Genomic DNA, 25,798 nt, shown 5'->3' with positions numbered 1-25,798 from the left:
CTCATTGAGCCACAGGGACCATGCAGGAAAATAGGGGCCAGGACCCCAGCTGCTTCCAGACCTGCTTCTCTCATAGCAGTCATTGGTTTGGATCTCAGCTCATTAAAATCTTTAACAACAAAGAAAAACAAAACACCTTCTTGAAATTGTGAAATCAAACAGTTAACCCAAGCCTGTTTATGAAGTAGTATGTCCAGAAGTAACACCTCACAGTATAAAACAAACACATTGATCTGCATGTATAGAATGAATCCTGTTTTCTTGTCACTTTCACTTTTCTAACTGAAGTTTCCTTGTAATGAAAAAAAAATTTCTGACTAAAAACTAAATTCAAACAAATGGTTTGTCACTTTATATTAAGTTAATTAACTTTCTACCTTTATGTCTAAAATTCAGTGTATCAAGTTTGTGAAATGTATTCTATGCTAAATATGTAATGAGTTATGTAACATCTTATGTTAGGATAATGGTCTGTTTTACGCATCAGACTTTACATTTTGAAATGGGAAGGGAGAGTTTTTTCCACTTGCGTATATTTGAGTCTTGAAAGCTGTTTGTCTATGAAGTTTATGAATCTAAACTCTTATGAATATAAAGTCTTTCTTACAGATGGGAAAAAATAAGCCATGTAACCATTTCACTGTTATTTTCACTGTTGGCAATGTTTTCTCTTTTCTCAAGGAAAGAGTTTTCCTATTTAGATTGATCACGTTGATCAGTAGGAGATCCTACTGATGAAAGCAATGAAAAAAAAATATCCTGGGATGGAAAATAGAAAGCAGGAGAGGGTGAAGGTACCCATTCATGTGCTACATAGGAAGGCTGTCCTTTCCTCAAATAGTCATTGAAAAAATCCACTTTAGGGCAAAAGACATTTATCAATTTGGGAATGAGGGCACTAAAACCTGACGAAGTGGAACTTAAAACTCTTTCGTTAGTCCAACAAGAGCTGATTTTGCTGCAGAATGGTTAGGACTTTCTCTCTGTTCTACTAATAGTGATACAGTTTCTGGTTATCTTTTTTTTTTTTTTTAATTAGGCAGTAATTTCGATAATGTGTATTCAGAGTGTAATTGAATAGATAATTCACTTGAAAAAAATACACCGAAGTTTTTTCAGTAGTGTTTCAGTTTGACAATAAAAAAAAGTACATTGTGGGATATTTATAGTATTTTTGAATCTATTTTTACCAGTAGACTGGGAGTGATAACTGATTTGGGGCATAGGGGTTAAAAACAGGAAATGTGGTTTATACAGTAGGTAGTATCTCCAGAGTTTCCAGGGTTGATTTCTTATAGTATTGAATGAAGAGTGTTATGCATCAAAACAACATTAGGCTGAGTACCTTGAAACCCGCCTGTGTTTAAAGGAGCCGTCTTTCCAATTATGACAGGAAGTACTTCATGGAAAAGTTTGCATTCTTGGTATAGGTTAAGATGGCGTAGCAGTTGTTTTCTGTAATTACAACACGTTCTTCCTCTCCAACACTTTTCAGACACTCTTTATACAGTCAGAGTAAATCTTGTGTAACTTCTAGTAAATTTCCTTCAATTTTCGTATTAAAATTTTATTTTATTTTCATGAAAAGTTTTGTCAAATAGCTGTTAAGAATGTTTTAAAATAGACTATCATAGCTGAGGAGGAGCATATATTAGGGATACTATTAATTACAGTAATCAGAGAATCCAAGTTAAGAGAATAAAAAGGCATGAAGAAATAGGAGTATAATTTTGTGTGGCCTTTTGTATGATAGGTTGGCAGAATCCATGAAAACTGAATAGCTTGAATACCTTTGCATTCTGGGAAGATATCTTACGTAAACTGTTGTATTAGAATCCAAGAATCTATGTTTATTGCAGCATTATTTATGGTAGTAAATTAAAAGGCAACATAAGTGCCCCATAGTAGAATGGTCAAATAGATTATGATACATCCATGCTAGAATACTAAGCAGCCATCAAAAATTATAAGGCAGATACGTATGCACTGAAGAGCAAACAGGTTGTTTGCTTAAGTCAAAGACCTTAACAGACAACTTACCAAAGTAAATACGCAGATGGAAAATCAGCATATGAAAAGATGTTCCACATTGTGTGTCATTAGGGAATTGCAAATTAAAACAACAGTAAGATACCATTGATACCATTGCACACCTATTAGAATGACCAAAATCCAGAACACTGAAAACACCAACTGCTGGTGAGGATGTGGAGCACCAGGATCTCTCCTTCATTGCTAGTGGGACTACAGAATTACCCAGCCACTTTGGAAGACAGTTTGGCAGCCTCTTATGAAACTAAACATACTCTTACCATAAAATCCATGATTGGCATTTAGCCAAGGGAGTGGAAAAGTTACATCCACACAAAAACTGCACACCAATGCTTGTAGCAATCTTATTCATAATTGCCAAAACTTGGAAGCAACCAAGTAATCCTTCAGTAGGTGAATACCTGTGTTACGGTCCATCCGGAAAATGAATACTACTCGGCACTAAGATGAAATGAGCAAGGCATGGAAGGAACCTTAATGCATGTTACCAAGTGAAATAAGATAAACTGAGAAGGCTGCATATTGTGTGATTCCAACCATACGACAGTTTCTGGAACAGGAGAAACTATGGAGAGAGTAAAAAGATCAGTGGTTGTCAGGGGTTATTGGGGAAGGAGGGAGCACAGAGGAATTTTAGGGCAGTGAAGCTACTGTGTGTGTGTTACCGTAATGGTTGATACCTGTCATTATATATTTGTCCAAACCTGTAACATCTACACCACCAAAATTGACCCTAATGTAAACTGTGGAATTTGGGTAATAGTGACACATGTCAGTGTAGGTCTTTCGACTGTAACAAATGCACCCCTCTGGTGGGGAGGTTGACAGCTGGGGAGGCTGTGTGTATGTGGTGGCAGGCGGGGCAGCATATGTGAAATCTCTGCACCTTCTGCTCAGTTCTGCTGTGAAACTCAAACTGCTCTAAAAAGTATAGTCAATTAAAAAATTATTATAGATGACAGAATGAAATTTAGCAACTTTCAAGAAGAGAATGTGTAACATCTCATTTTTTAGGAAAAAAAATATATTCATAGGAAAAGATCTGGAAGAACATACACTAACCTGCCAGTAGTGGTTATTCCTAAGAAGGATGAAAGAGAAGTTTATTGGGCGACTGTGTTCTTTACAACAAATACTTAATTACTTAATTTTCTGAATAAAAAATTAAGGACGAAGACTCGGTGAATCCAAAGTGTTAAATATTTTATTCTTTAATGTCTACCTTCTCTAATGAGGTTTCTCCAAATTATTAAGAAGAAGAATCCTGTCTGCCTGTAGAACACTTTTTATTTTACAGAGCATTTTCCCATAAAATTAGAAGCTCAGATTAACTGATTTTCCAGCTAAGATTTAAATCCGAGTCGTTCCAATACACAGCTGAACATTATGTGGTATCAGGTATTGCTGGGCATTATTCCCATGAGATCAGCACTAAAGGAACACGGGCATCCACGTGCAAAGGGGATTATTTTTTCATGAATGATTCTCATCAAGCAAAAGCCCTCTCTTTCTCATGTAAGCTTTATTGTTTGCCTGAACAATTGTATTTCATGCATTTGCTTTCTTTCTTGCACTGTTTAAAGACAGTGTAAGGTTCTTCTCTCCCGTGTGCAAGATGGTCATTTGTCGTATTAAACCTGGGCATATCCCTACTAGAGTGCAATCCCTGTGAGTGGAGGAGCACTCTGTGTGTGTGTGTGTGTGTGTAGTCACTGCTCTGTGTGTGTGTGTGTGTGTGTGTAGTCCCTGCTATATCCCCAGCCCCTGGAAAAGTGTCCTGCATGTAATAATAATGGACACTCAATAAGTATTTTTAATAGTGTGCCGGTTTGCCTGTTCCAAAATCGAGTGACCTTCCTGTATGATTAAAAGAGGAAACTGACAAATATACCAAGAAAGAAGTCTGCTCTACTATTTTGATGCATGAAAACAAGATCTTCATTGCTGGAGAATATGCTGGGTTATACCGGCTGGCTTACAGGAAACAGCCTACAAGTTCTTGCTCAGTAGAGATGAGCCTTGTTTTCTCCATGGGGAATTTCCACACTGGGCTACTAGATTAATTGCTAAGTGGTAGTCTAGGTTGATACTGTGTGGGTGGGGACACTTTTTGTCAAATATCATGACACATTCTAATTTCATATTCAGACAGTGGAGGAGATACATGTTGTAAATGCTTAGAAACTGTTTCTCATTCCCTCGCTTAAATAACATGGAAAGTTGTGGGGGTTTATTGAAGGGAAACCTTTTTAAAAACAATACTTATTACTGCACCATAATAATGTAACCTTTAACTCCAAGGAGCAGATCAGTTTGCCTTATATTTTTCTTGGCACACTGTCCACATTGATGACCCCTTCCCTAATATTGTGTGCACCATAAATTTGGCATTTTATGGCCCACTGTTGTTGGAGCACAAACTAAAACTCAGGTTTCCTTACACACTTATGTGTTCACTCTGTCCTAATATATCTGGACATCTTCCTACTATTCAGTACGTGGGGAGCATTCAGCAAATACCTAATGACATTATTTCAGTATATTGCTGGAAAAATAAAGCATATTTTGGAAAGCAAATAGATTAAGCCTCAGCAATATTCTCTACTACTGTACTTACTTTATTCAAACTATATTTTTCAAATGGATCCTGATGCTCAAAAGGACTGTCTTTGTTTTCCAAAATCCTATGAGAAGCGAGAGATTGCATGCTTTCCCAAGGAATACCTTCCTTCCATGTATGCCAAGGCGCTTTTAGTAGATGACTCAGATATCTTCTGACTTGAGCATTATAGAATTCTACATATATTTAGGTGTTTCTCTGATGTATTTATTCCCTCATTCATTCACTTATCAACTGCGTAAGTCTTCAGAACTTAGTAGTGAGCAAGACAGACATGGTCTTTGCCTTCCTTTGTCATTCATGGATATTTTTGAACATCTTGTGCCATCTATGTGCCAACCTCTGAGATGGGAGCTGAGGCTATGATGAGAAGGAGAATGGCAGATGATCCCTGTGCTGTGGAGTGTACGGTCCAATAGGGGAGACAGTGGTTAACTGAGTGATCACACAAATGACTGCAGAGCTGCCCCAGTGGGACCGGGGACACAGTGCCCGCGAGGACAATGGTGGATCCAGGCAGCACCTGGGAATGCAGAGTGGGGTGGGGCGGGGTCGTCCGAACACCTCCCATTTGTTGACTGCCTGCTGTCTGGCAGATGCCTCCCTAGCTTCTTAAAAACGTTATTCCACTTAAATGTTGTCTCTGTTTTACCAAGGAGAAAGCTACAAGTCAGAGCAGTTCAGAAACTTGCTCCCAGGTGACTACTCAGTAATGAGTGTCTGAGGCCCAGTCTAATTCTGTCAGTGTCCCCCGATCGTCTTCGCTCAGGCCATGGCTCAGATGTCGCCACAGAAGCAAAGTCTTCCCCAGCCATCACCGGCATTTGACATCGAGCCATCCTCAACACCAGTGCAAAGTATGGCAAGAGTTGAACTGAAATTCTGACTTCTGAGGACTATGTATGAAACCAGCAAAATGAGGAGTACTGTCAAGGACAAATGTTTCCAGTTCTAGCACATCACAGCCATATTTCATGTTGTATTCATCTTTTTTTTTTTTTGCCATTGTTGTGTTCCTATATGCAAACTCAACTGTTAGCCATTCCTTGTACCACTCAAAAGAATTAATGTACAGCTAGGATCTGCAGCAGCTAAAGACAGTCATGGCAGGACCATTGTCCAAACTTAATACCTTGTATTTCAGAAAGAGAAATCAGTGTGCTTTTTCTAGTCATTATGCTTTTTAGTCAACTGTTATGTCTTTAATTTTAAATTAACACCTGAAATATGTGTACTACTTTAGAATTGACAAGATGCTCCTCCCCACTGAACTGTAAGCTCTCAGGGTGGGGGGTCCTGTCTGTTTTGCCCACTTTCTTATATCACCACCTGTTGATGCCCAGCACGTGATAGATACACAGCACGTGTTGGAAGAATGGGGGAATTGCACATACGTGGCATTTTCATAACAGCTTTGTTAGCAAAATGGGTCTCGTGATCTGTCCGTTTCCCAGAGTAGGCAGTTGTCTGAAAGATAAGCTGAGTTGTGGAAAGGCATACAATTGGTGTATGGGTTAGCCAGAAAATTCCATCTCAAGTGTTCTTTCTGTCACCTCAATAAACTTAAAAGGAATTATCAAGCACTAACGTTAATAATAGTGACATTAGAATGAAATTCCACAGGAGGAGGACATACACCACCAAAAATAAAAGGAATTATCAAGCACTAACGTTAATAATAGTGACATTAGAATGAAATTCAACGGGAGGAGGACATACACCACCAAAAATAAAAGGAATTATCAAGCACTAGCGTTAATAATAGTGACATTAGAATGAAATTCAATGGGAGGAGAACATACACCACCAAAAATAATTGCAGCATGACCCCTTTGTCACCGTCACTGGCCCTTTGAAAAAAGTTCTGTCACCAAAAATCAGATTCTGGTCCTGCCGCCAGGAGCCATAACTGAGGTCCTTTGAAACTCATCCCACACATTGTTCTGCCATCACTGCGAAGCCTCAGCCGCTTCCATAACGGATGCACACACAGCCCCTCTCTGACGGCCTCTCCCTCACCTTCTGCATCTGACCTCCCATTTAAGGAAGAGACTGCGAGGCCACAGGCGAGCCCCACGTCACCTTCCCAGCCCCTGCCTGGTCTGGGTCTCCTCTCAGTGTGTGGATGTCCAAGCCTCTGCCCCGGCTCCCAGCACCTTCCTCTGCTCAGTCAGGAAAGCACATGGCTACCGCTTGCCAACGGCGTTGGCCATCAGAGCCGCATGGAGCCAACGAGCCAGGCCACCCCAGCGCCTGTCCCAACACGGGCTTCTTTGGACACAGGTGTTTGAAAGAGCTGACATCCTCCCACAGACAGATCTTGGAAACATTTTGAAACAGAAAACAAGCAGTTGGAAGTGAGTGCTTCATGGGAGTCAAAGTCTTACTTGGACCCAAGAGCCCGTGGGACGGGCTGAGGAGGAGGGCGAGGTGCAGGCGTGCTACTCGGCTGTCCCTCCCTAGGCCGATACCCAGCTGTGGCAGGAGTGAAGAGAGAAAGGGAGCGAAATTCTGAACGAGGAGGACCACAGAGATCTTACCGGTTTCCCAGACACGGACACTATCTGGTCTCTAGGCCCTTTGCCCTTCCTCTGTTCCTATCCAGTACTATTCTTTAACCATTTAAGGACTTCACATAATAAATATAGCAACCAAACATATAACAAATTATTTTAAATTGAAGTATAAATTTTTTTATGTTTAGTTTTTGTGGGTTCATAGTAGGTGTATACACTTAGGGGTTACAAGAGATATTTTGATACAGGCTCGCAAATGCATAATACCACGTCAGGGTAAATGGGGCAAAGATGTTTTTTACAACATAAAATTCATATGACCATCCTGCATATATTGGCAGGTAAAACTTGTGATAACTAAGCACTTTGGGGTCTTACATATACTGGAGAGATATATGTGTTCTACTTGGAGCACCATATGCCTTGAGCACCTCTGCCATGTGCCTACTGGCATCCTCCATGTAGTAGGATCTCAATAAATTTATGTTACTTGAATGAATGAGAACTTTCAGCCATTCCCTTAGAATGAACAATTTCAGCCCAATCGGTAATAAAAAAAAAAAAAGTACTTGCTCCTGTATTTAATTCAGTGATTAGCTTTTTGGAGAGAGACAATCAATGATTTATTTTTATATTAAAGTTTTTGTTACCAAAAATTATAATACCAGCACAGGCACTGCACTGGGAGGTTATGATGGCAGCTCACAGAGCTCCGCCTCACTCCCGCCCTTTCTGATGCATCCAGTTGAATGCTGTCTCTTTGAACCTCACTGGCCTGATGTGTGGTTTGACTAGCGGCACCATTTCCTGTCCACCCAGGACCACACATTTTTCCCTTCTCTTTTTCCAACATTACCAGTTATTTGTATGAAGCAGTTATTTCGTTTTTTTTGTATGAGGGGAAAGAAGGCAATTATTTCCTTTTTTTCATTCAAAAAGATAAAATCTCCTAGAAATACAAAAGTTCTTTCTTGTCCAAGGTTATGTCTTTGAGCTCCTTATATTATCCATGTGAAACCTGTGCTCAACCCAAAATAGGAAGCTTGCTTTTTTTTTTTTTTTTTTTTTTTTCAAATTTTCTATCCACAAAAATATGGTTCTTTTGGTTCAAAGGGTCCTGTGCCTTTATTCTTTCCATTCATAGCTTTGTCTTCAGAATTGCATTGAGCAGTTTACACTTACCCTCTTTTATGGGGCGTCGTCTTAGTAATGCTTAGGCGAGTGGGTTCTTGCCAGGAAGTGTTTATGCTGTCGGGGTCCCAGTGGGAGCCGAGTTCACAGCAGGCTGTCACTGAGCATGTGACACTGCCTGGCTTCACTCTAAGTATAATTTTCTGCTTTTTAGTCAGCACTCTGGCCCCCACTCTTTTCTTTTACACTGAGGAATTTCAAAAGTTAAAAACTGCCCTTGCATTTCCAGTCATCCTTGCACCGTAGCACATCGTTAGAGCCCCAAATCCTGACACTTGTCCTTGCAGGAGTGTTGACAGGACCCCGGTTCTCACTGAGGGCAGAGGCTGTGAACTTTTTATTCTGTTCCTTAGAGCATCGAAAATAGAAGCTTACTATTGTGCTTCGATTTTCAGTAAGTATGTATGTTACCTGTGTGTCTACATGACCTGGTCCTCCATGGCGTGCGGCTTAGAGACTCTAGACCTGAGCACGTCGATCTCAGCCCCTGGGTGGGGCTGCCCGGAGGGTATGAGTGGCGCAGCCCAGGCCCCAGTGCCCCCGACAGCAGCGGGAGCAGTCTGGGGACACCTGGGGGTGTGGCTTTCCTCCCGCAGGAAGAAAGCTTCTCTGGTCTCCAGACAAGTTCGTTTATTTCACTTTCACTTACAACAGGCTCTTTCTGTTCTTCTCTCCTGCCTCCCAGATAAGACTTCTTACCTTGCAATTACCCTTTTTCTCAGGAAGAACCCATTAATTTCTGGATTATATTGAATTACTCTTCACTCAGCCGTCTCAGCAAAATAGACTTAATAAGCACACTGTTTCTCTTTTGAGGAACCAATTTCATATATATATATGGGCATATATATCTCTATGTATCTATATATATAGGCATATATAGATCTCTATATCTCTATATATCTATATATAGGCATATATATATCTCTCTATATATAGGCATATATATATCTATATATGCCTATATATATATCGATATATATATCTATGCCCTTGATATTGATCTATATATGAAATTGGCTCCTCAAAAGAAAAACTGTGTGCTTATTTGTATACCATAGTATGTGACAGAATCAAAACCTAGTTCTATATTTAGAATATGCAAATGCCTGTTCAAAAGGTTGGTTATAGTTCTTGATCTCTATCTCAACTTTCCCAACTAACCAGTAGCGTGGATGAGACTCTGGGAGAGTATTTTCCTTAATGTTGTTACTGGGAACATCCATGCTCTTCCAGTGCAGCATTTTCCCTGTTCTATAGAGAAGATGTTCTCAGTGTGTGCAGCTCTAGAAGGCATCTGGAATCTCCCACTCCAAGGGAAAGGAATTGTTTTGGAAACACAATAAAACAGTATTTTGTTTTTATGGGGTTTTTTTTCCTGCAAAATGATGATAATGAAAGCTCTTAGTGAACCCTGTGAATGCCAGGACCTATGGCATGCATCCCCTTTCATCCTCACTGCAACCCCCCAAGGGTGGGACAATTATTATTCTCCTGCGACAGATGAGAAAACTGAGGCTCACAGCCTTCTTGCCAAAAGTCACAGCTAGCAGTTGTCGAAACTGGGGTTTGGTCCCCAATAGTCAGACCTCAGGCCCCGCATTCTTAAATCCTGTGTGTTTCTGCTTTTGAGCAAAGTGGGGGTCATTCAACCTGTACCTAAAATCTGATATTTTATTTTGTCCAGCCTTTAACTTGCTTACAGAATCAAATTCAGTGTGGTTTTATAAGAAGTTTCTCCTAAAAGTGATTCATTAGGATGAAAATGGTCCTTCTGCTCAATAACTTACTTTTACCTTTGGCAGTAAGATGCTATAATTGATATTTAATGTGCATTTTATAAGCATTGTTAAACACCCTCTGTATTTCGTCTGTTATTGCTTATACTGCGTGTGTGTGTATGTTTTACAGCATATATATGTTTTACCATATATGTTTTACGGTATATATAGATACATATCTATATATATTCTGTGTGTGTGTGCGTGAAGAAATTGAAGAACATTCTTAAATTTTCATTTTGAGGCCGACTGAGCGCCAGTTATAGAGAGCATAAACAGTGACAGAAATGAAAAACAATAAAAGAAAACTCATTTCTTTTTTTTTCTTTTTGACCTGTATGGAAATACTCCTTTCACCATTTGATTCTCGAAAAGAAATAGTGGTGGTGTTACTTTCTGTTTCTCCTCAGAAAACTCTAAGGCATGGGGTATGGGCCTGCCAGCAGGGGAGGGGAGCTTGTGTTGTTATTAATGCCTTCTTTCTCTCCTTTATTTCAATTTCAGGTGTCAGAAACTATTTAAAAGAAGCACTGGTGAATATAATTGCCGTGCATGCAGAGGTAAGGTATCATTAGATGTTCCCAAGAGATACAGATAACCAAAAAAAAAAAGAAAGATGCAAATTTGATTATTTTTATGGTGGTCTTTTTTTCCCTCAGAATGTATCTTGGGTATAAATAAGATACAGCTCAGCTCTTGCTCACACTGTCTGTCTGTCTCTCTCTGTCTGTCTCTCTATCTGTGTGTGTGTGTGTTTAACTGTGAGTCTTTTTCTGAAGTTGTATGTTTTCTTTGATAATTACAGCTAAATTCATTAATATTTGAAAGGTAAAGATAGATTGCAAGGATGTTTATCCTTCAAAGAATAGTAAATCCCTTATCTTGGAAAATGCATTAACCTCTTTTTAGCCAGTGTACAAATAAGCACTGGTATCTGATTCCTGTAGCAGTGGCTGGGATTCCAGAAAGGCAGACACTGCTTAGGAAGAGACTCGGGGCAGGCCGACACTGGAACAGATGCGTGGTTTCCTGTCTGTGGTTGACTTAGGGTTGTGCAGACAGTACTGTTGCTTCTGGGCCATGTGAAAACTTGCTCTCACTTGACACGCTTTCATCTTAAGCTTTGTGCTAACATCCTCAGTGAACATCCTGGTTAGGAGGACTCCTCTGAGGAACACTGAAAGAAGAGACCAGAGCTACCACCATGATCTATGACTGCCTGTTTTCATTCAGTAATTTCAGGATTTGTTACTCACTGCTTGGCCAACACTTTAAGAGTGGCTGTGGCTCACAGACTAATGGGGGACCAGAGAAAGTGGGGCAGATCAAAGAGGCTACCATTCAATCGTTTCCACTGTTGCCCGGGTGCCTCTTGGGCGACAAGCATCCAAGACGGGTGTTTTTAGGGTTGTGCTGCCTGCTCATCAAGGTAAACTGAAAAAACATGGTTAATTAAGAGTGAAACCCAAATATGATCAGAGAAAACAAAGATAACACTACCCGGTTCCTAAATTTGGCTAGAAGTTTGAAGCGCCAAGAGCAGAAAGAAAACTATTGAACGTTACAGTTTCCAGTTCTTATGAAAGGGAAACATAGAAATTCATCTCTAACAAGAGAGTTTTTATAGGATTTAACTCAGGCAGGAAGTCACCACATGGATCTTTCTATAATGAGCAATATTTTTAATTGTGATCTTATAAAAAATACAAAAATTCTGTTTTTGTTATGTTAGCATCCTATAGAATTTGAGCCCAAAGTGCAAATTTAGGTGCAGTTGTTGGAAGCATTTCTTCAGTAGGTGGGCACAACTGTGAGATCTGTGGAAATTGTAGTGATGGTGCTGATTCCTAGTGAGGCAGCTTTTGTTAATGTCCATTATCAATTGCCATGGGATTATAATGACTGAAAGGAGAACTTCATTCATAATATTTACTATTTGCTACATAATCTTAAATTGCCAAAAATGTCCTTGGACACTCAATATGTTTGGGTTAATCCAAATATGTAACGCTAGTGGCTTAATCTGAAAAAAGGAAAAGCTTAAAAAGAAAATATGATTTACTTTCATTTATGAATCAGGAGAGTCAGATGTTTCAGTAAATCTCCAAAGACAGTAACTCTCAGTTTGAAAGTCTCAAACTTTAAGGTTTGAAAATAATGTAAGTCAAATAAAATGAAATACATATTTAGTACAGTATGTGTAAAATTGTGTGGGGGGGCTTGTTGTCCAATACAGAATGGGGTACCCCATATGAAATGGTGTTTGTCAGAGTTTAAGAAGAGTCTGACACGGTATTTTTTTAAATTGTGGTAAAATATTGACCCAGTATGTTTTTATTTCTCTAATTTCTTCTTTAGAGGTGTTTCTTTCCAGTGAAAGGGGCAAGAGGAAAAAGAAATGTTCAAAACAGTTTTTATCAACATGAGTAATCCCTTTCAAAATTATATTTGCCAATACTGTATTTTTAAGAGAATTTTTGTTGTTAATCAGTCAATAGAATTTAAATATAAGTCTGTATCTTCCTTTCATTTATAATTTTGGCCTTTTAAAAATGACTTAGAAGTCCTATTGATTTTCTTTTGTTTTGAATGTTACTTTGTCTTTAACAAATTCAAGTCAGAAAGCCCCACAAAGCACCATGTCTTCCTATTTCAAACTAGGTGTTCACTATTTCCAAAGAACTGGTCCCTCGGGTACTATCCAAGGTGATAGAAGCAGTTTCTGAAGAGCTCAGTCGACTGATGCAGTGTGTTTCATCCTTCAGCAAAAATGGAGCTTTACAGGTAACAAAATCATTCAATTTAATATTGAACTTCTGTTGTTATTTAAAGCATATAAAATGTTTTTAGTCATCAATCTTATGATATGACAGGCTTCTTTTAATGGATCTACTGATTGAAGAAGTTCATATTCTTTCTTGCATAAGCCATACCCATGAAGCATTGTCTACAAGTTTCAGAGTTTCTGTTTCTTTACAGTAGAGCAAGACCTTAAAGACTTCTGCCAAATTATCTGAATGCAGAATCATTCAAAAGTTTTGTGATTTTTGTTTTTATTTGCCAACTATCTTCATGACGTTCCGTTCCACAGGAAATTTTTAACAACTTGCTTTTAATAAGTCTTTTGAAAGCATGCAGTGCAGTTTGCATAGAAACAACAAATAACTGTCTCTTTTGTTTAAATTACGTAATTATAACTGCCATAAACACCAGTTGCCCTTGGCATGCACATAACCAGCTGGTAGTTGCTGAGGCGTGCCTGCAGATGCAAGAGTGCACTTCTGCCTGGGAGCTCCTCATGTGATGGCTGGCAGCGTGGTAGTGAGTTTCAAAAAGCAGTGTCCTTCTTCTTCCAGTCATGGCTGAGGAAGCTTCTATCAGGCCAGCCCTCCACAGATAACAACTGTAAACTTAAATATCAAAAAATAAAATTTTTTTTTAATTTTGAAAAAATCCCTGAAGACACCAGAGAACGACCATTGGTGGGCAGATTCTAGAGGAAATGGCACCTGCGTGAATTTCTTATTTCTTATGGATTTTAACCTAAAGGCAGGTCCAGGAATGCCTAAAACTCCATACAAAACGTGCTTTCTGGCTCGAAAAACAGGCTTTGGAGCAGCCACAACTACAGGTAGGTGAGAGAGGTATCCCAGAGAGGAGTCTCTCCATATGCATGGTCAGACTCCACTCCAACCAGCCCAGCTAAGGCTAGAAGAACTGAAGTAAGAATTGGATGCTGCCCAAGAGCCAAGAGTTATTAGAGTCCAAATCAGTTCATTGCTTGCTAAAACAAACAAGTAAAAAATCAACAGTCCTTAGAGATATATTACAGAATCCAGCCTCCACAGCATAACATTCACAATGTCCGGGATACAAATTTAATTGAATTAAAATTTAATTGAAATGCACAAATAACCAGGAAAACATGACTCATTCCTAATACAAAAAATGATCACCTGAAGCCACCCTTAAGATGACCCAGGTATTGGAATTAGCAGACAAGGATTTTAACACAGCTGCATCAGATGATGTAAAGGAAACTGCGCTCCTCATAAATCAGTAGGTGGGAAATCTCGGCGGAGAAATAGAAACCCTAAAACAGGAACTAAATGGAATTTCTGGAATGGAAAAACACAGTAGATGAATTTTTAAAAATCTACTAGATGATAATAATAGAATTTTTTTAAAGTCAGTTAACTTGAAACCAATAGAAATTATCCAGTATGGACAACAGAAATAAGGATAATTGGGGGAAAAAAATAAGCGGAGCTCCCTACCCGTGGGACAATGTCACAATATCCAGCATGCATGTAATTAGATTTTCAAAAGTGTAAGAATGACCCGTCAGCCACATGAAAGGATGAACAACATCGTTAGTTAGCAGGGAAATGAAAATTAACACTACAATGCGATGCCATTGCACATCCATCAGGATAAAAATTAAAGACTGACTCTAGCAGACGTTGGCAAGATGCGGTGGAACTAGAGCTCTCACACGTCGCTGAGGACGTGATATAGCAACTACTTAGGGAAAAGCTCCTGCACTTTCTTTTCAAACTAAACATACACATATGTACCCTATGACCCAGCTATTCCAATCCTAGTTATTTAAGCAAGAGAACTGAAAACATATTTTCAGTTTCGTATATGTTGTATAAATGTTACAAAACATATTTATAAGAATGTTCACCATGGGTTCGAGACACAAAACATATTTATAAGAATGTTCAGGCTGGGCGTGGTGGCTCATGCCTGTAATCCCAGCACTTTGGGAGGCCGAGGCGGGTGGATCATGAGGTCAGGAGATCGAGACCATCTTGGCTAACACGGTGAAACCCCGCCTCTACTAAAAATACAAAAAACTAGCCGGGCGCGGTGGTGGGTCCCTGTAGTCCCAGCTACTCGGGAGGCTGAGACAGGAGAATGGCGTGAGCCCGGGAGGTGGAGCCTGCAGTGAGCCAAGATAGCGCCACTGCAGTCTGGCCTGGACGAAAGAGCGAGACTCCATCTCAAAAAAAAAAAAAAAAGAATGTTCACCATGGGTTCCAGAGGAGCCTGGGCACCATAGTAACACCTTGTCTCTACAAAAAAAAAAAAAAAAAAATTGTTGTAATTATCCAAGTGTGGTGCTGTGTGCCTGTGGTCCCAGCTGTTTGGGAGGCTAAGGTGGGAGGCCTGCCTGAGCCTAGGAAGTCAAGGCTGCAGTGAACTGTGATCGCACTACTGCATCCAGACTGGGCGACAGGGTGACACCCTTTCTCAAAAAAATAAGAATGTTCGTAGTCATTTTATTCATAATCAAAAACTGAAAACCCAGGTGTCCATCAATACAGTAAATAAACTAATATATTCATACAATTAAATACTATTCCACATTAAAGAGAATTACTGATACAGCGCAGTGAATCCCAGGAGCATTATGCAGAATGAAGGAATCCTTACACAGACATATACGTATACTGTATAGTTTCCGTTTACATGAAGTTCTAGAACAAATAAAACTAACTGTGCTGAGAAACTCAGAACAGTGGCTTCCTCTGGGTGGTGGGGGTTCCTAGGGTGGGGCCTTAGGGATCGTCACAGGGTGCTGATTCTGTATTGTGATCTGGGTTTCCATCACAGGTGTATACATCAGTCAAAACTCATCAGATACCACACTTCGAGATTTGTCTGTTGTGTGGTGTGTACATTCTAACTTTAAAAAAAAATGGTGCAAATAGTCCACTGTAGTTAATGATATGCACACTGAGTGGAGCAGAGCTACAGGACTGAGTGACGGATGGAAGCCATGTGGTCATGTGAGGCTGTGTTACTGGGAGAGCCTGTGAGTAAACAGGCATTCACTGTAAAGTGCTTTCAAAGCCTCCATACATTTGAAATTTTTTCAAAATACATATTTGGGAAAAAAAAAGAGCAGAGAGCACTTGACAATTTGGTTAGGGGAAAATCTGTTACAAAAGCTTCTGCTGTATTTCCATTTGCCACCAGTTTTCTCTGAAAATTGATTTATCAGATCTTTGATATTATAGTTTAAGTTGAAAGGTCATGGTTATTATAATAGTTCCATCACAGGAGATGAGTAGTGTAAATTGTGTAATACTACAGATGAATTAACAGGCAGTTGCAGTGGCTACTGTGGGCCTTGGCAGTCTTGGAATTTTAACAGGCATCTGCTGTCTCTACACATTACCTCCGTAATCCATTTATCTGATGGCTAAACCACTCTCAAAACCAGCAGGGAGAGGTTGGGAAGTGATCTCAGAATTAGCTGGAAAATTTTTTCACATACACATGTCCAGAAACTACTGGCCACCAAACTGTTCCAGCCTCTAGTTTTTGAGACCTCCTCGGGCCTGGACAGACGTGTATTTTGAAAAAGGTCGTGAGTCTAAACTCCCCACTTCACTCTCCCACTAAGAATGACTTTGAGAGCTTCCTTCCTTGACGCCATAACTCTGAGAGGGATGGCAGGTTAACCTTTGATAGGCAATTAGGTGCCAAACTCCAGAACTGTCCTGAGAGCTTGGTGAAAAGGGGAGTGACAGTTTGGTGATTTTGGCAGATCTTTTAGCATGATGTTTTCTGGATTACAATTTTGTAGGTATTATATAGCTAACCACAGTTTTTATAATTGGCATAACTTACAGGTTAATTAAAACACTCTATCACCTTGATTGAATAAAATTTCTACCAGAAGATTGGTTTTGTAGTAATTTAATCTTTCTCCTAAAATGGTCAGCTGAAAGTTCTACCTTTTTTCCTGGTAGGTCTGTTTTTACCTATACTAGAACATAAACAAAATAGAGACAGAAATTGTCACTTTCTAGCATTTGTAACTTTCTAGTTATATACTGTTTTTCAGGCTTCTAAGGGACTGAAAAAATGAAACCAAACAATTGCCTTCCAAACAGAAAAGGTCACTGAATATCCTGTGTCATATATATCTGCTTTGATCTAGATGGCTTACAGAATTTCTAATAAACTGTGAAGAGCTGGCTTTGTCTTTTATCATTGTTTTATGTTTTGTCCACTCCTTGAGAATAAGGGATATTTCTTTTAAATGTTCTCCTGTGTGTCCCACTCACTGTGGGCACCTACTTCAGAAAATCAAGTTATCATCAGTGGGTCTGCTGGAGCTCCCAGGAAACTGACTTGTATGTCAGATCACACTTACTCATGCTTGCGTAGAAGTGAAAGGTTAACTTTTTTCTTAAAACTTTTATGAAATATTTAATATAGCATACGATCTGTCTACAATAGAAAAAGAATATACAATTCAGTGATTTTTAGTATATTCAAGGAGCTGTCCAGTCACCACCATAATCAATTTTAGAACATTTCATCCCAAAAGAAACCCCTGACCCAAAGCTAGATTAGACTCAGTCTAATCATTTGCCTCCCAAACAACCCTTTCCCCCTACAGACAACCACCAATTGGCTTTCTATCTCTATGATTTGTCTACTCTGAAAATTTCATATAAATGGAAACATGAAAATATGACCCTTTGTGACTGGCTTCTTTCATGTAGCGTAATGTTTCAGGGTTCATCCATGTTGTGACATGTGCCAGTGCCTCGCTCCTTTTTACATATAATATCCCACTTTAAATATGCCACGTTTTATTTATCTATTCATCAGTTGATGGGCATTTTTTTTTCCCACCTTTGATTAATATGCAGAATGCTTCTGTGAACACTCCTGTACAAGTTCTTGTGTGGACATCTGTTTGCATGTCTCGTGCGTGCATACAAAGGAGCAGAATTGCTAGGTCATATGGTTACTCTATACTTAATTTTCTGAGGAACTGCCAGACTGTTCTCCAAAGTGGCAGACATTCCTACCAGCAATTTTTGAGGGTTCCAATTTCTCTACATCCTCACCAGCATTTGTTATTGTCTCTCTTATTGATTATAGCCATCCTAGTGGGTGTGAAGTGATACCTCATTCTGTGGGTCGTCCTTTCACATTCTGGATGGTGTCTTTTGTAGCACTGGATTTTTAATTTTAATAAAGTCCACTTTATCTGTTTTGTTGTTGTTTATACTTTCAGCATGATTTCTAAGAAGGGTTTCCTAGCCTAAGGTCACAAAGATTTACACTGGGTTTCTTCTGATAGTTTCATAATTTTCTCTTACATTTAGATTTGTGATCCGTGTTGAGTTAATTTTTGTGTTAAGGAAAGGATTCAACTTCATTCTTCTGCGTGTGGATATCCAGTTGCCCTATAGCACCATTTGTTGAAGAGACTGTTCTTTCCCCACTGAGTGGTCTTGGCACCCTTGTTGAATAGCAGTTGATCATAAATATGAGGGTATACAATATTTAAATATATTTTAGCTTTGGAGTATGTTTGAAGTCAGAAAGTGTGAGGCCTCTAAATGTGTTACTCTTTTTTAAGATTGTTTTGGCTGTTCTGACTGCCTTGCATTTCCTTATGAATTTTAGAATCAGCTTGCCAATTTCCATTAAGGAAAAAAAAAGCTGTGATTTTAATAGAGATTGCATTGAATCCATAGAGCATAGTTAAGTTTTTGAGATTAAGGCAGTGTGCCTGGAAGGGCATAGGTGTCAGGAAGCATACCAAGCCACATCCTTACCTCTGTGGGGCACGGGCCCTTTCAGGGCAGTGTTTCAAAGTGTCTTTCCTCTTGCAAGACTAAAAGAAAAATTAGTGGTTAGAGAGTAAATACAGATGGCTGGAAAATCATGACACAGTTTGTACTTTTCATAGTGAGATATCTAGTTCCCTGCCCTCACACAGTCATCCTTGACTACAAGTTAATTTTCAGTCAACGAACATTTTGTGGTAGCAAATTTCTTCGGACTGTTTTAGAAACTCTACTCATGACTGGCAGTCACCATGGTGGTATTACCCCAACCCCATCCTATGATGAGCAGACTGGAGACCCTTCACCTCAGTACTTGTTTATATTTGATAATATAAATTTTCCTGTTGTCACTTTTTATTTTCAGGCGAGACTTGAAATCTGTGCTTTGAGGGACACTGTGGCTGTTTACCTGACACCCGAAAGCAAGTAAGTGGCAGTGTTCTTTAGTTGAGTGCTCTATTAAAAATAAAGGTTGTCTTACTATTCAATTCTGTCCTCTGTAAAGATGACTGATCAGAGCACATGCTCATGAATTTGTGATGTGATAAAGTTTATATCAAGGCCACTTTGTAACACAATGTAAATGAAAGGGGTTTAATATAATTTTTTCATTTACTACTGACAAATCTTAGTCTTATAATACAGCAGAGTATGACATACTTCTTAAAGAGAGGATAAGAACTGAGTTTTAATCTGTTCATAGCAGATTCTGAAGGACAGCTCAAGTGCTGTAAATATCAGTATAAGAGGAAGCCTTGTGGTTTCTCTGCAAAATTTTGTAGTGGAAATTTGATAATTTTTAGCTGTTTTGAATGAAAGTCAGGATTTCCTACCATTGAAGTATCAGTAGGTGAAGTGAAGCAGAACTACTGTTTGCCTGTGCAAAATTGTTTACTACATGGGCAACATTACCTAGGAAATACTGGGTTATATTGTTGATGTGCCTGAGAAGCCAAGTAGTATGCAAATGAAATGTTTGAGGACACTGTAATATGCTTACTCACTCATTTCCAGCATCTGATAACATGGCTTGCTATCATTCTTACTGTCACCTTTGCAATGGAAGACTTTTTCCATTTTTTCCTAACAAATGAAGTTAGCCTTTCATTCCCGTTGGTCACAGCTCACCAGCAGCCATTTTTTTAGCGGGCCCCCATGTTCATTGTTTAGCCACACCTTTTCCCAGCCATCGTTTGTCTGCATGACATGCTAACAGGATGGAAAGCACCCAGCCCATGTTGGATGTGTGCACACTTCATGTAAATGCTTACTCTTTCTTCCTGCTGACTTAGTTTTACAGAGTATAAGGTACTCATCTATAGAGGAAGATTAAAGTATTCTAGGCAAGCTTTTGAGGGTGTTAAATGAGAAAATGTGCCAAATCACTTTTTAATTTTCAGTACCCTGCCAGTAATACGTAGTGTTTATCATTATCGTCATACTGTCAAAACAATTACATCACATATCTTTCAATTAATCAAAAAGAGGTTCATAAGAAACAAGCTGATAGTGGAGGTAGCGGCAGTGGCTTCCACGCCAGGAAAGAGCCCGCTGAATGTGGGAAGGGACTTGAGTGTGCCAAGCCACCCGTCCCACACCCCACTGCGCCCTCCTGGGAGCAGCTGGAGATGCCCAGCACCAGGTTTTATGACTCTGTTGGAACTTTTTAGTCTTTCTCCCTGTTGCTGTGACACTTGCCCCTGATTTGAGGAATGTTGCTCAAAAACGTATTTCTTGGTAGATTGAGGAGGATGTTTTTACAGTATAAAAGCAACGACTCCCTAAAGTCAAGAATAATTACATGTATTTCTTCACCTTAACCAATCATAAAAAAGTTAACTGTTCCTTTGTGAATGGTACAAGTTATTACCACACAGTCTTCCCTGTGATGCTTTTCATTTGGTTTGGTAATTTTTCTAATACTTTCTCCTTGTAAAAGCTAAACATCCCAAAGTTATCTTTTTAAAATTCTTTCCTTTTACCTTCATGTAAAGAACTTCTGTTGAATTTTTAAAGCATCTATATAGCTCTCCATTTTTCTGCAAGTTTTAAGTAGACTGTATTTAATTATTATAAGACATTGGCTGTAGATCAGGCCCTGTGCATGCCAAATACTGTAAACAAACACCCCACTGTGTGTCATCTTTCAAAAGGTCATCCCCGTTTCTTAGAGTAACTAACTGGTAAGAAAGGAAAGAAACTATCTCCAGTTTGTTTTGAAAGACTCCTTTTAAATTAAACATGTTCACATTAAGCGCTCCTCTATCACAAGTAGCATCCTTTCAGAGATGATCTGTTTTTCCTTTAGCTTTTCAAGTTGCGTTTCATTTCCTATTTGAGTTTTTCTGACCCTGCTGCTACAAAGCCTCCACCTGGTAGCTACACCTTCACTTTTACTTTTTCTATTGTTTTTCACTTTTACTTTTTCTTGTATTTCCTTGCTTCACTGGCTTTTATTGGCTTCTCAATAATTAAGGGATACTTAAGAATTTGTCAGCAGTTCTCCTGTGCAAGGCTTCAACTTCAGTGTGGCTGTGTGTGTTCCAGGTCAAGTTTTAAGCAGGCTTTGGAAGCCCTGCCCCAGCTTTCCAGTGGAGCAGATAAAAAGTAAGTCCTGTGTGCTGTTCTTAGGAGCCAGTTGAATGTGCTCAACAAGGTTTTGTTACCTAGAGTACCTTTTAAAAAGTAATAATAATGATTTGGATTCTAGGAAGAGCAGAATCCAAATAATCAGAATAAGCAGATGTACCTACTTAATAGCGTTAGTAGGTACATCTCGTCACCTGTAACTTGCATGTCTTCCGAGTGACAGAATAAGGTAAGACCTTTCTTCTGGGTTTAGGAGAATTTAGAAGCTGGCTCTCGTTTCAACTGACTAGTACAGAAAAGGTCTTAAAGAACGCTATCTGTGACTTGTGTATGCTACTAACATAGTTTACTGAATAAGAAGTAATGGAAAAAAGACAGCATAGTAAAACACAGGAGTCAGTGATTTTTTTTTATCTTTGAGTAATTCAGTAGTATTTGTGTTCTATAAAATATAAAATGTTATGAAAGAGTAGATGTGCACATATGGCATAATTAAGTTTTATATATACATATATATTTCATTAGCCCACACTGATGATCTCAACCTGAATTTAAACTTTACTACTCATAGAACAGGAAACGGACCTAGGAGAAAATCCAGGCCAGGTAAATTTCATAAATGCCCAGGCTCCCCCCAGCTGAGGCAGTCTTCATTCCTTCACCACCCCCTCTGCACGTGGCTATGGGGCGCCCATAGACAGGCACATGCGGTGCACTGAGGGTGAAATGCTGGCACCGTGAATGCAGGGCAGACTCGGCCGAGAGCGCATGGGCTGGCGATGCCGGGAAGCTGTCACATGGCATCGACACACAGAGCAGGCAGACGACCAGCCCATCAGTCCCGGGGGGGGGCATCACCGCCCCACCCCACGCACGTCTGACGTGGGCGCATGGCAGCTGTGCAGACAGTGCCTGCAGTCAGCCCTTTCTTCCATTTTCTTGCTGCTTCTCTCACTAACTTCCAGCCTCTATTTGAAGTGGTTCCAAACCCTGTTCATTTCTTTAAATATGATAAAAGATTAAAACAATCACTGCTACGTTTCGTATGTGAACAGGGCTCAAAAGGTAGCGTGTCAAGAACAATACACACCCTGAAGTAGCCCCAGGTCAGGACTATGTTAGAATGCTATCCCCACAGCAAACCTAATATTGAACATTGTTAAACCGTGAAATAATCTCTTGACCTCAGTACTGTTAAACCCAGTTCTTGGTTGCTGCATCCAAACCAGGAAAACTCTAAGATCCTTTCTAGCTTTAAAATTAGATGACTAGGGCCAGGCGCGGTGGCTCATGCCTGTAATCCCAGCACTTTGGGAGTCTGAGGCGGGCGGATCACGACTTCAGGAAATCAAGACCATCCTGGCCAACATGGTAAAACCCTGTCTCTACTAAAAATACAAAAATTAGCTGGCTGTGGTGGCATGCACCTGTAGTTTCAGCTACTCAGGAGGCTGAGGCAGGAGAAGTGCTTGAATCTGGGAGGTGGAGGTTGCAGTGAGCCGAAATCATGCCACTGAACTCCAGCCTGGGTGACAAGGGCAAAACTCCATCTGAAAAAAAAAAAAAAAGAAAAGGAAAAAAAATTAGATGACTACATCCAGATCAGTCGGGGAAATAGACTGAGATATCAGGTAGCAAAGTGATTTGCCTAGTGGAATTAGCCGTAACCCTGCTTCCCCTGGTGGTTAACTCACTGCTTTCGCTCCCCACTCTCTAATATCTGTTAATGCAAAATAAGAGGAAGGGAAAGTCAGCAGTGGCTGCTGGGAGATGGGGTTAGGGAAGAGGCTGACTAGAGGGGCAGCAGGGGAGAGGGTGCAACCATGCCACGTGCTGCCTGTTACACTCCAGTATGGCTTTGCCAACGTTCATGGAACCGTCTAACAAAAAGTGAATTTGAAGGTGTGTAAATTATTTTAGAGTTGAATTTCTAAAAAAGAATAGGCCCAAACATCAGTCTGTATTAGGGAGGAATCTAATTAATCTTGGGAGGGGATAGGAAGGAGATGTTTCTATACAAACATAAATACGTATATCAGTATATCTTATTTGACCAACTTCTTTGATGTTTCTTTTGCTGAGTTAAGGATCCATAGATAGAACTTTTCAGCTGCCTTCTCAACACAGCAAGCACAGGCAGAGCCGGACACTGGCTCCCCTGGTGTTTTCTTGCGTTGCTAGGCCACCCCATCTGTCAGGCTGTAAAACAAGCATCTCCTTCCTGCAGGTTACTGGAAGAGCTCCTGAACAAGTTCAAGAGTAGCATGCACTTGCAGCTCACCTGTTTCCAAGCAGCTTCTTCAACCATGATGAAAACATAAATATCTGCCAAATAAAGGAAGTCCAGGAAAATAATAAGACTGTTCACTTTCTAAGTACCCTAAAGGTATTTGGTGTATTAAACATTGGGTTTGCCATTTTTCTCGTTTCTTCCTGACTTCAAAAATTGTTGTATACATTTCAACTAAAATGACCTCATTTGAAATGCCCAAGAAGTATTTGTTTTGCCATTCTTACTAGATCAGACCCTGTTATGACTTTAAAATTCATTTTAAAATATATTTTGCATCTCAGCAGAAGGTTGAGTGCTGTGGGAAGAGCTGCTTCTGCAGAGAGTGTTCTGGAACGGCGTGGCACATATTGAACCATTTCTCAGTGTCCCATTCACGGAAGCGCAGGCAGCTCCCACGACACACGGAGAGACTGATAAGAGATTTGGAAAGTTATATGTAGACATCTTTGGAGCTCTTACTGTCCTTAACTGTACAGCTGTGCTTAAAACCCTTATTTCATATAAATGGCCTTAAGTTTTCTAATTCAAGCATGTTTTTGGAAAAATTTGTGGTCTCCATTAAAATACATATTACAACTGGGGTAGATTATTTGTGGTCCAGGTGTCTGTGATTTAACTTGGCATTTTGCTGTCTGATTTTTATTTTTCACAGAGCTAAGCACGAGCTTTCATTCTCACTCACTCTTAATTTGATGTGCGCCACTTCACATCCACGTGTGGCAGTCCCTGAGGCTCTGTGTGTTATCTGTGATGGAGTGTGAATGTGTTACAGGCACTGTGTTACACTCCCAGGTGTTGGCGGGGCGGTTGCAGACTTCAGGGTCGCCTAAAGGAAAGGCCAGGCTCTGCATGGATGGCCAACTCCCTGCCCGCTCCTTCAGCAGGTGACTTTGTCTCTGCCACTTCTTACCTGCTGAAGGATCTTGCTCAGTAGCTGGAACAATGCTGCTGTCACAGTCTCTTCTCTGAAACTTCAGGATGCTCCTTGGTCACCAGGCAGTGGGAGCTGTAGACCAGCCGCGTGCATTTGCCCCATATTCACTGCTGACTGGCTTTCCTGGAATAGGTTCAGGTCACCGTGACTTCTCTCACAGTCAGCTGCGCACCCAACTCCATCGCACCGTTGCATCTGAAAACTGAGGAATTCTCTTTGTAGTCAGCTTCTCAGGGTTTTCAAATTTTTGTATGGTTATTTTTAAATCTCCTTTTTTAAATGCTAAAATTAATGTCCTCATTAATGCAAGTAATTTTAGAGCAGTGTAACCATGTACAGTTTCATTATTTAAAATAAATAAATGTGTTGGTTCATTTGGTGTATGGGGGGACATCATGTTAACTGGAAATGAAAGTTTAATCTTTTACAAATGTGCTTGATAAAGCTGTTAAGAATTGTCTTTCCTAAGTATGTTAACTGTTGTATCTAACTCAACTGCGAGCTACATTTAAAAACCACAATCATGAATGTTTGTGTTATTTTAAATATCTAGTACAGCACATTCAGCCAATAAAGAATCTGCCTTTGATGTAAGTTGTAATTTAGACATTTTTCCCTAAGTGTCTTTATTTCAACATTTTCATTTGCTATATAACTTTTTATATTTCTACTGTTAACACTCAAAATACTTACATTCTGGTTAACCCTGTATTGGTAAACACATTGTCAGAAACCATTTGTCAGGTCCTGCTAATTCTGTTTGCTGGGGACTTACCATGTGCAAGGCACACCATGAAGTGCCTTGTTGAATCCTCACAGCAGCCTTATGATACACGTGGGCTAGCTTACCGTCATGTCAATTTAGCAGAGGAAGGAATCAGGGCTTAGAGAAAGGTTGGTGACTTCTCTAAGACTGCAAGGCAGTGAGTAGCAGGACTCATGTTCCCACTCTGGCTCCGTATGTCCTTGACTTCACCACCGCTCAGCTCTTCCTTCCAGCGGAACATGCTTTCTGACATCCATCCACCTGGGTCACAGCTCAGAGAAAGTTCATCAATTCCAGAGGCTAACAAACAGTAGAACACAGAAACCGGTAGTGCTTTTACGGCTCAGAGTGGAAGGTGAAGGCCTAAAAACCCCATACCCAAGTGAAGGGAGTTCAAGGACTACTATTCCAACAAGTCAGGGGGGACTTCTTGAAATCCCCCTTTCT

The 25,798-nt window shown here is 39.9% G+C and overlaps 1 protein-coding gene across 5 annotated transcripts in view; it reads left to right on the top strand.

The window, feature by feature from the left end:
* Window positions 1-25,190, top strand: part of EXOC2 (exocyst complex component 2) — a 204,859-nt gene extending 179,669 nt beyond the window's left edge. For 2 of the 5 annotated variants that reach the window (XM_054556853.2, XM_054556854.2), the window contains exons 24-28: window positions 10,665-10,720; window positions 12,822-12,944; window positions 19,134-19,195; window positions 21,317-21,376; window positions 23,586-25,190. In XM_054556853.2, coding sequence (XP_054412828.2) covers window positions 10,665-10,720; window positions 12,822-12,944; window positions 19,134-19,195; window positions 21,317-21,376; window positions 23,586-23,679 — 395 coding nt within the window. In that variant the 3' untranslated portion in view covers window positions 23,680-25,190. 5 annotated transcript variants of the gene reach the window in all.
* Window positions 25,191-25,798: the final 608 nt, after the last annotated feature.

This window comes from Pongo abelii, chromosome 5 (genome assembly GCF_028885655.2).
Source record: "Pongo abelii isolate AG06213 chromosome 5, NHGRI_mPonAbe1-v2.0_pri, whole genome shotgun sequence".
Lineage (NCBI taxonomy): Eukaryota > Metazoa > Chordata > Mammalia > Primates > Hominidae > Pongo > Pongo abelii.
Note: the sequence above shows the minus strand (reverse complement) of the source record. Positions and strands in the feature narration are given on the sequence as shown.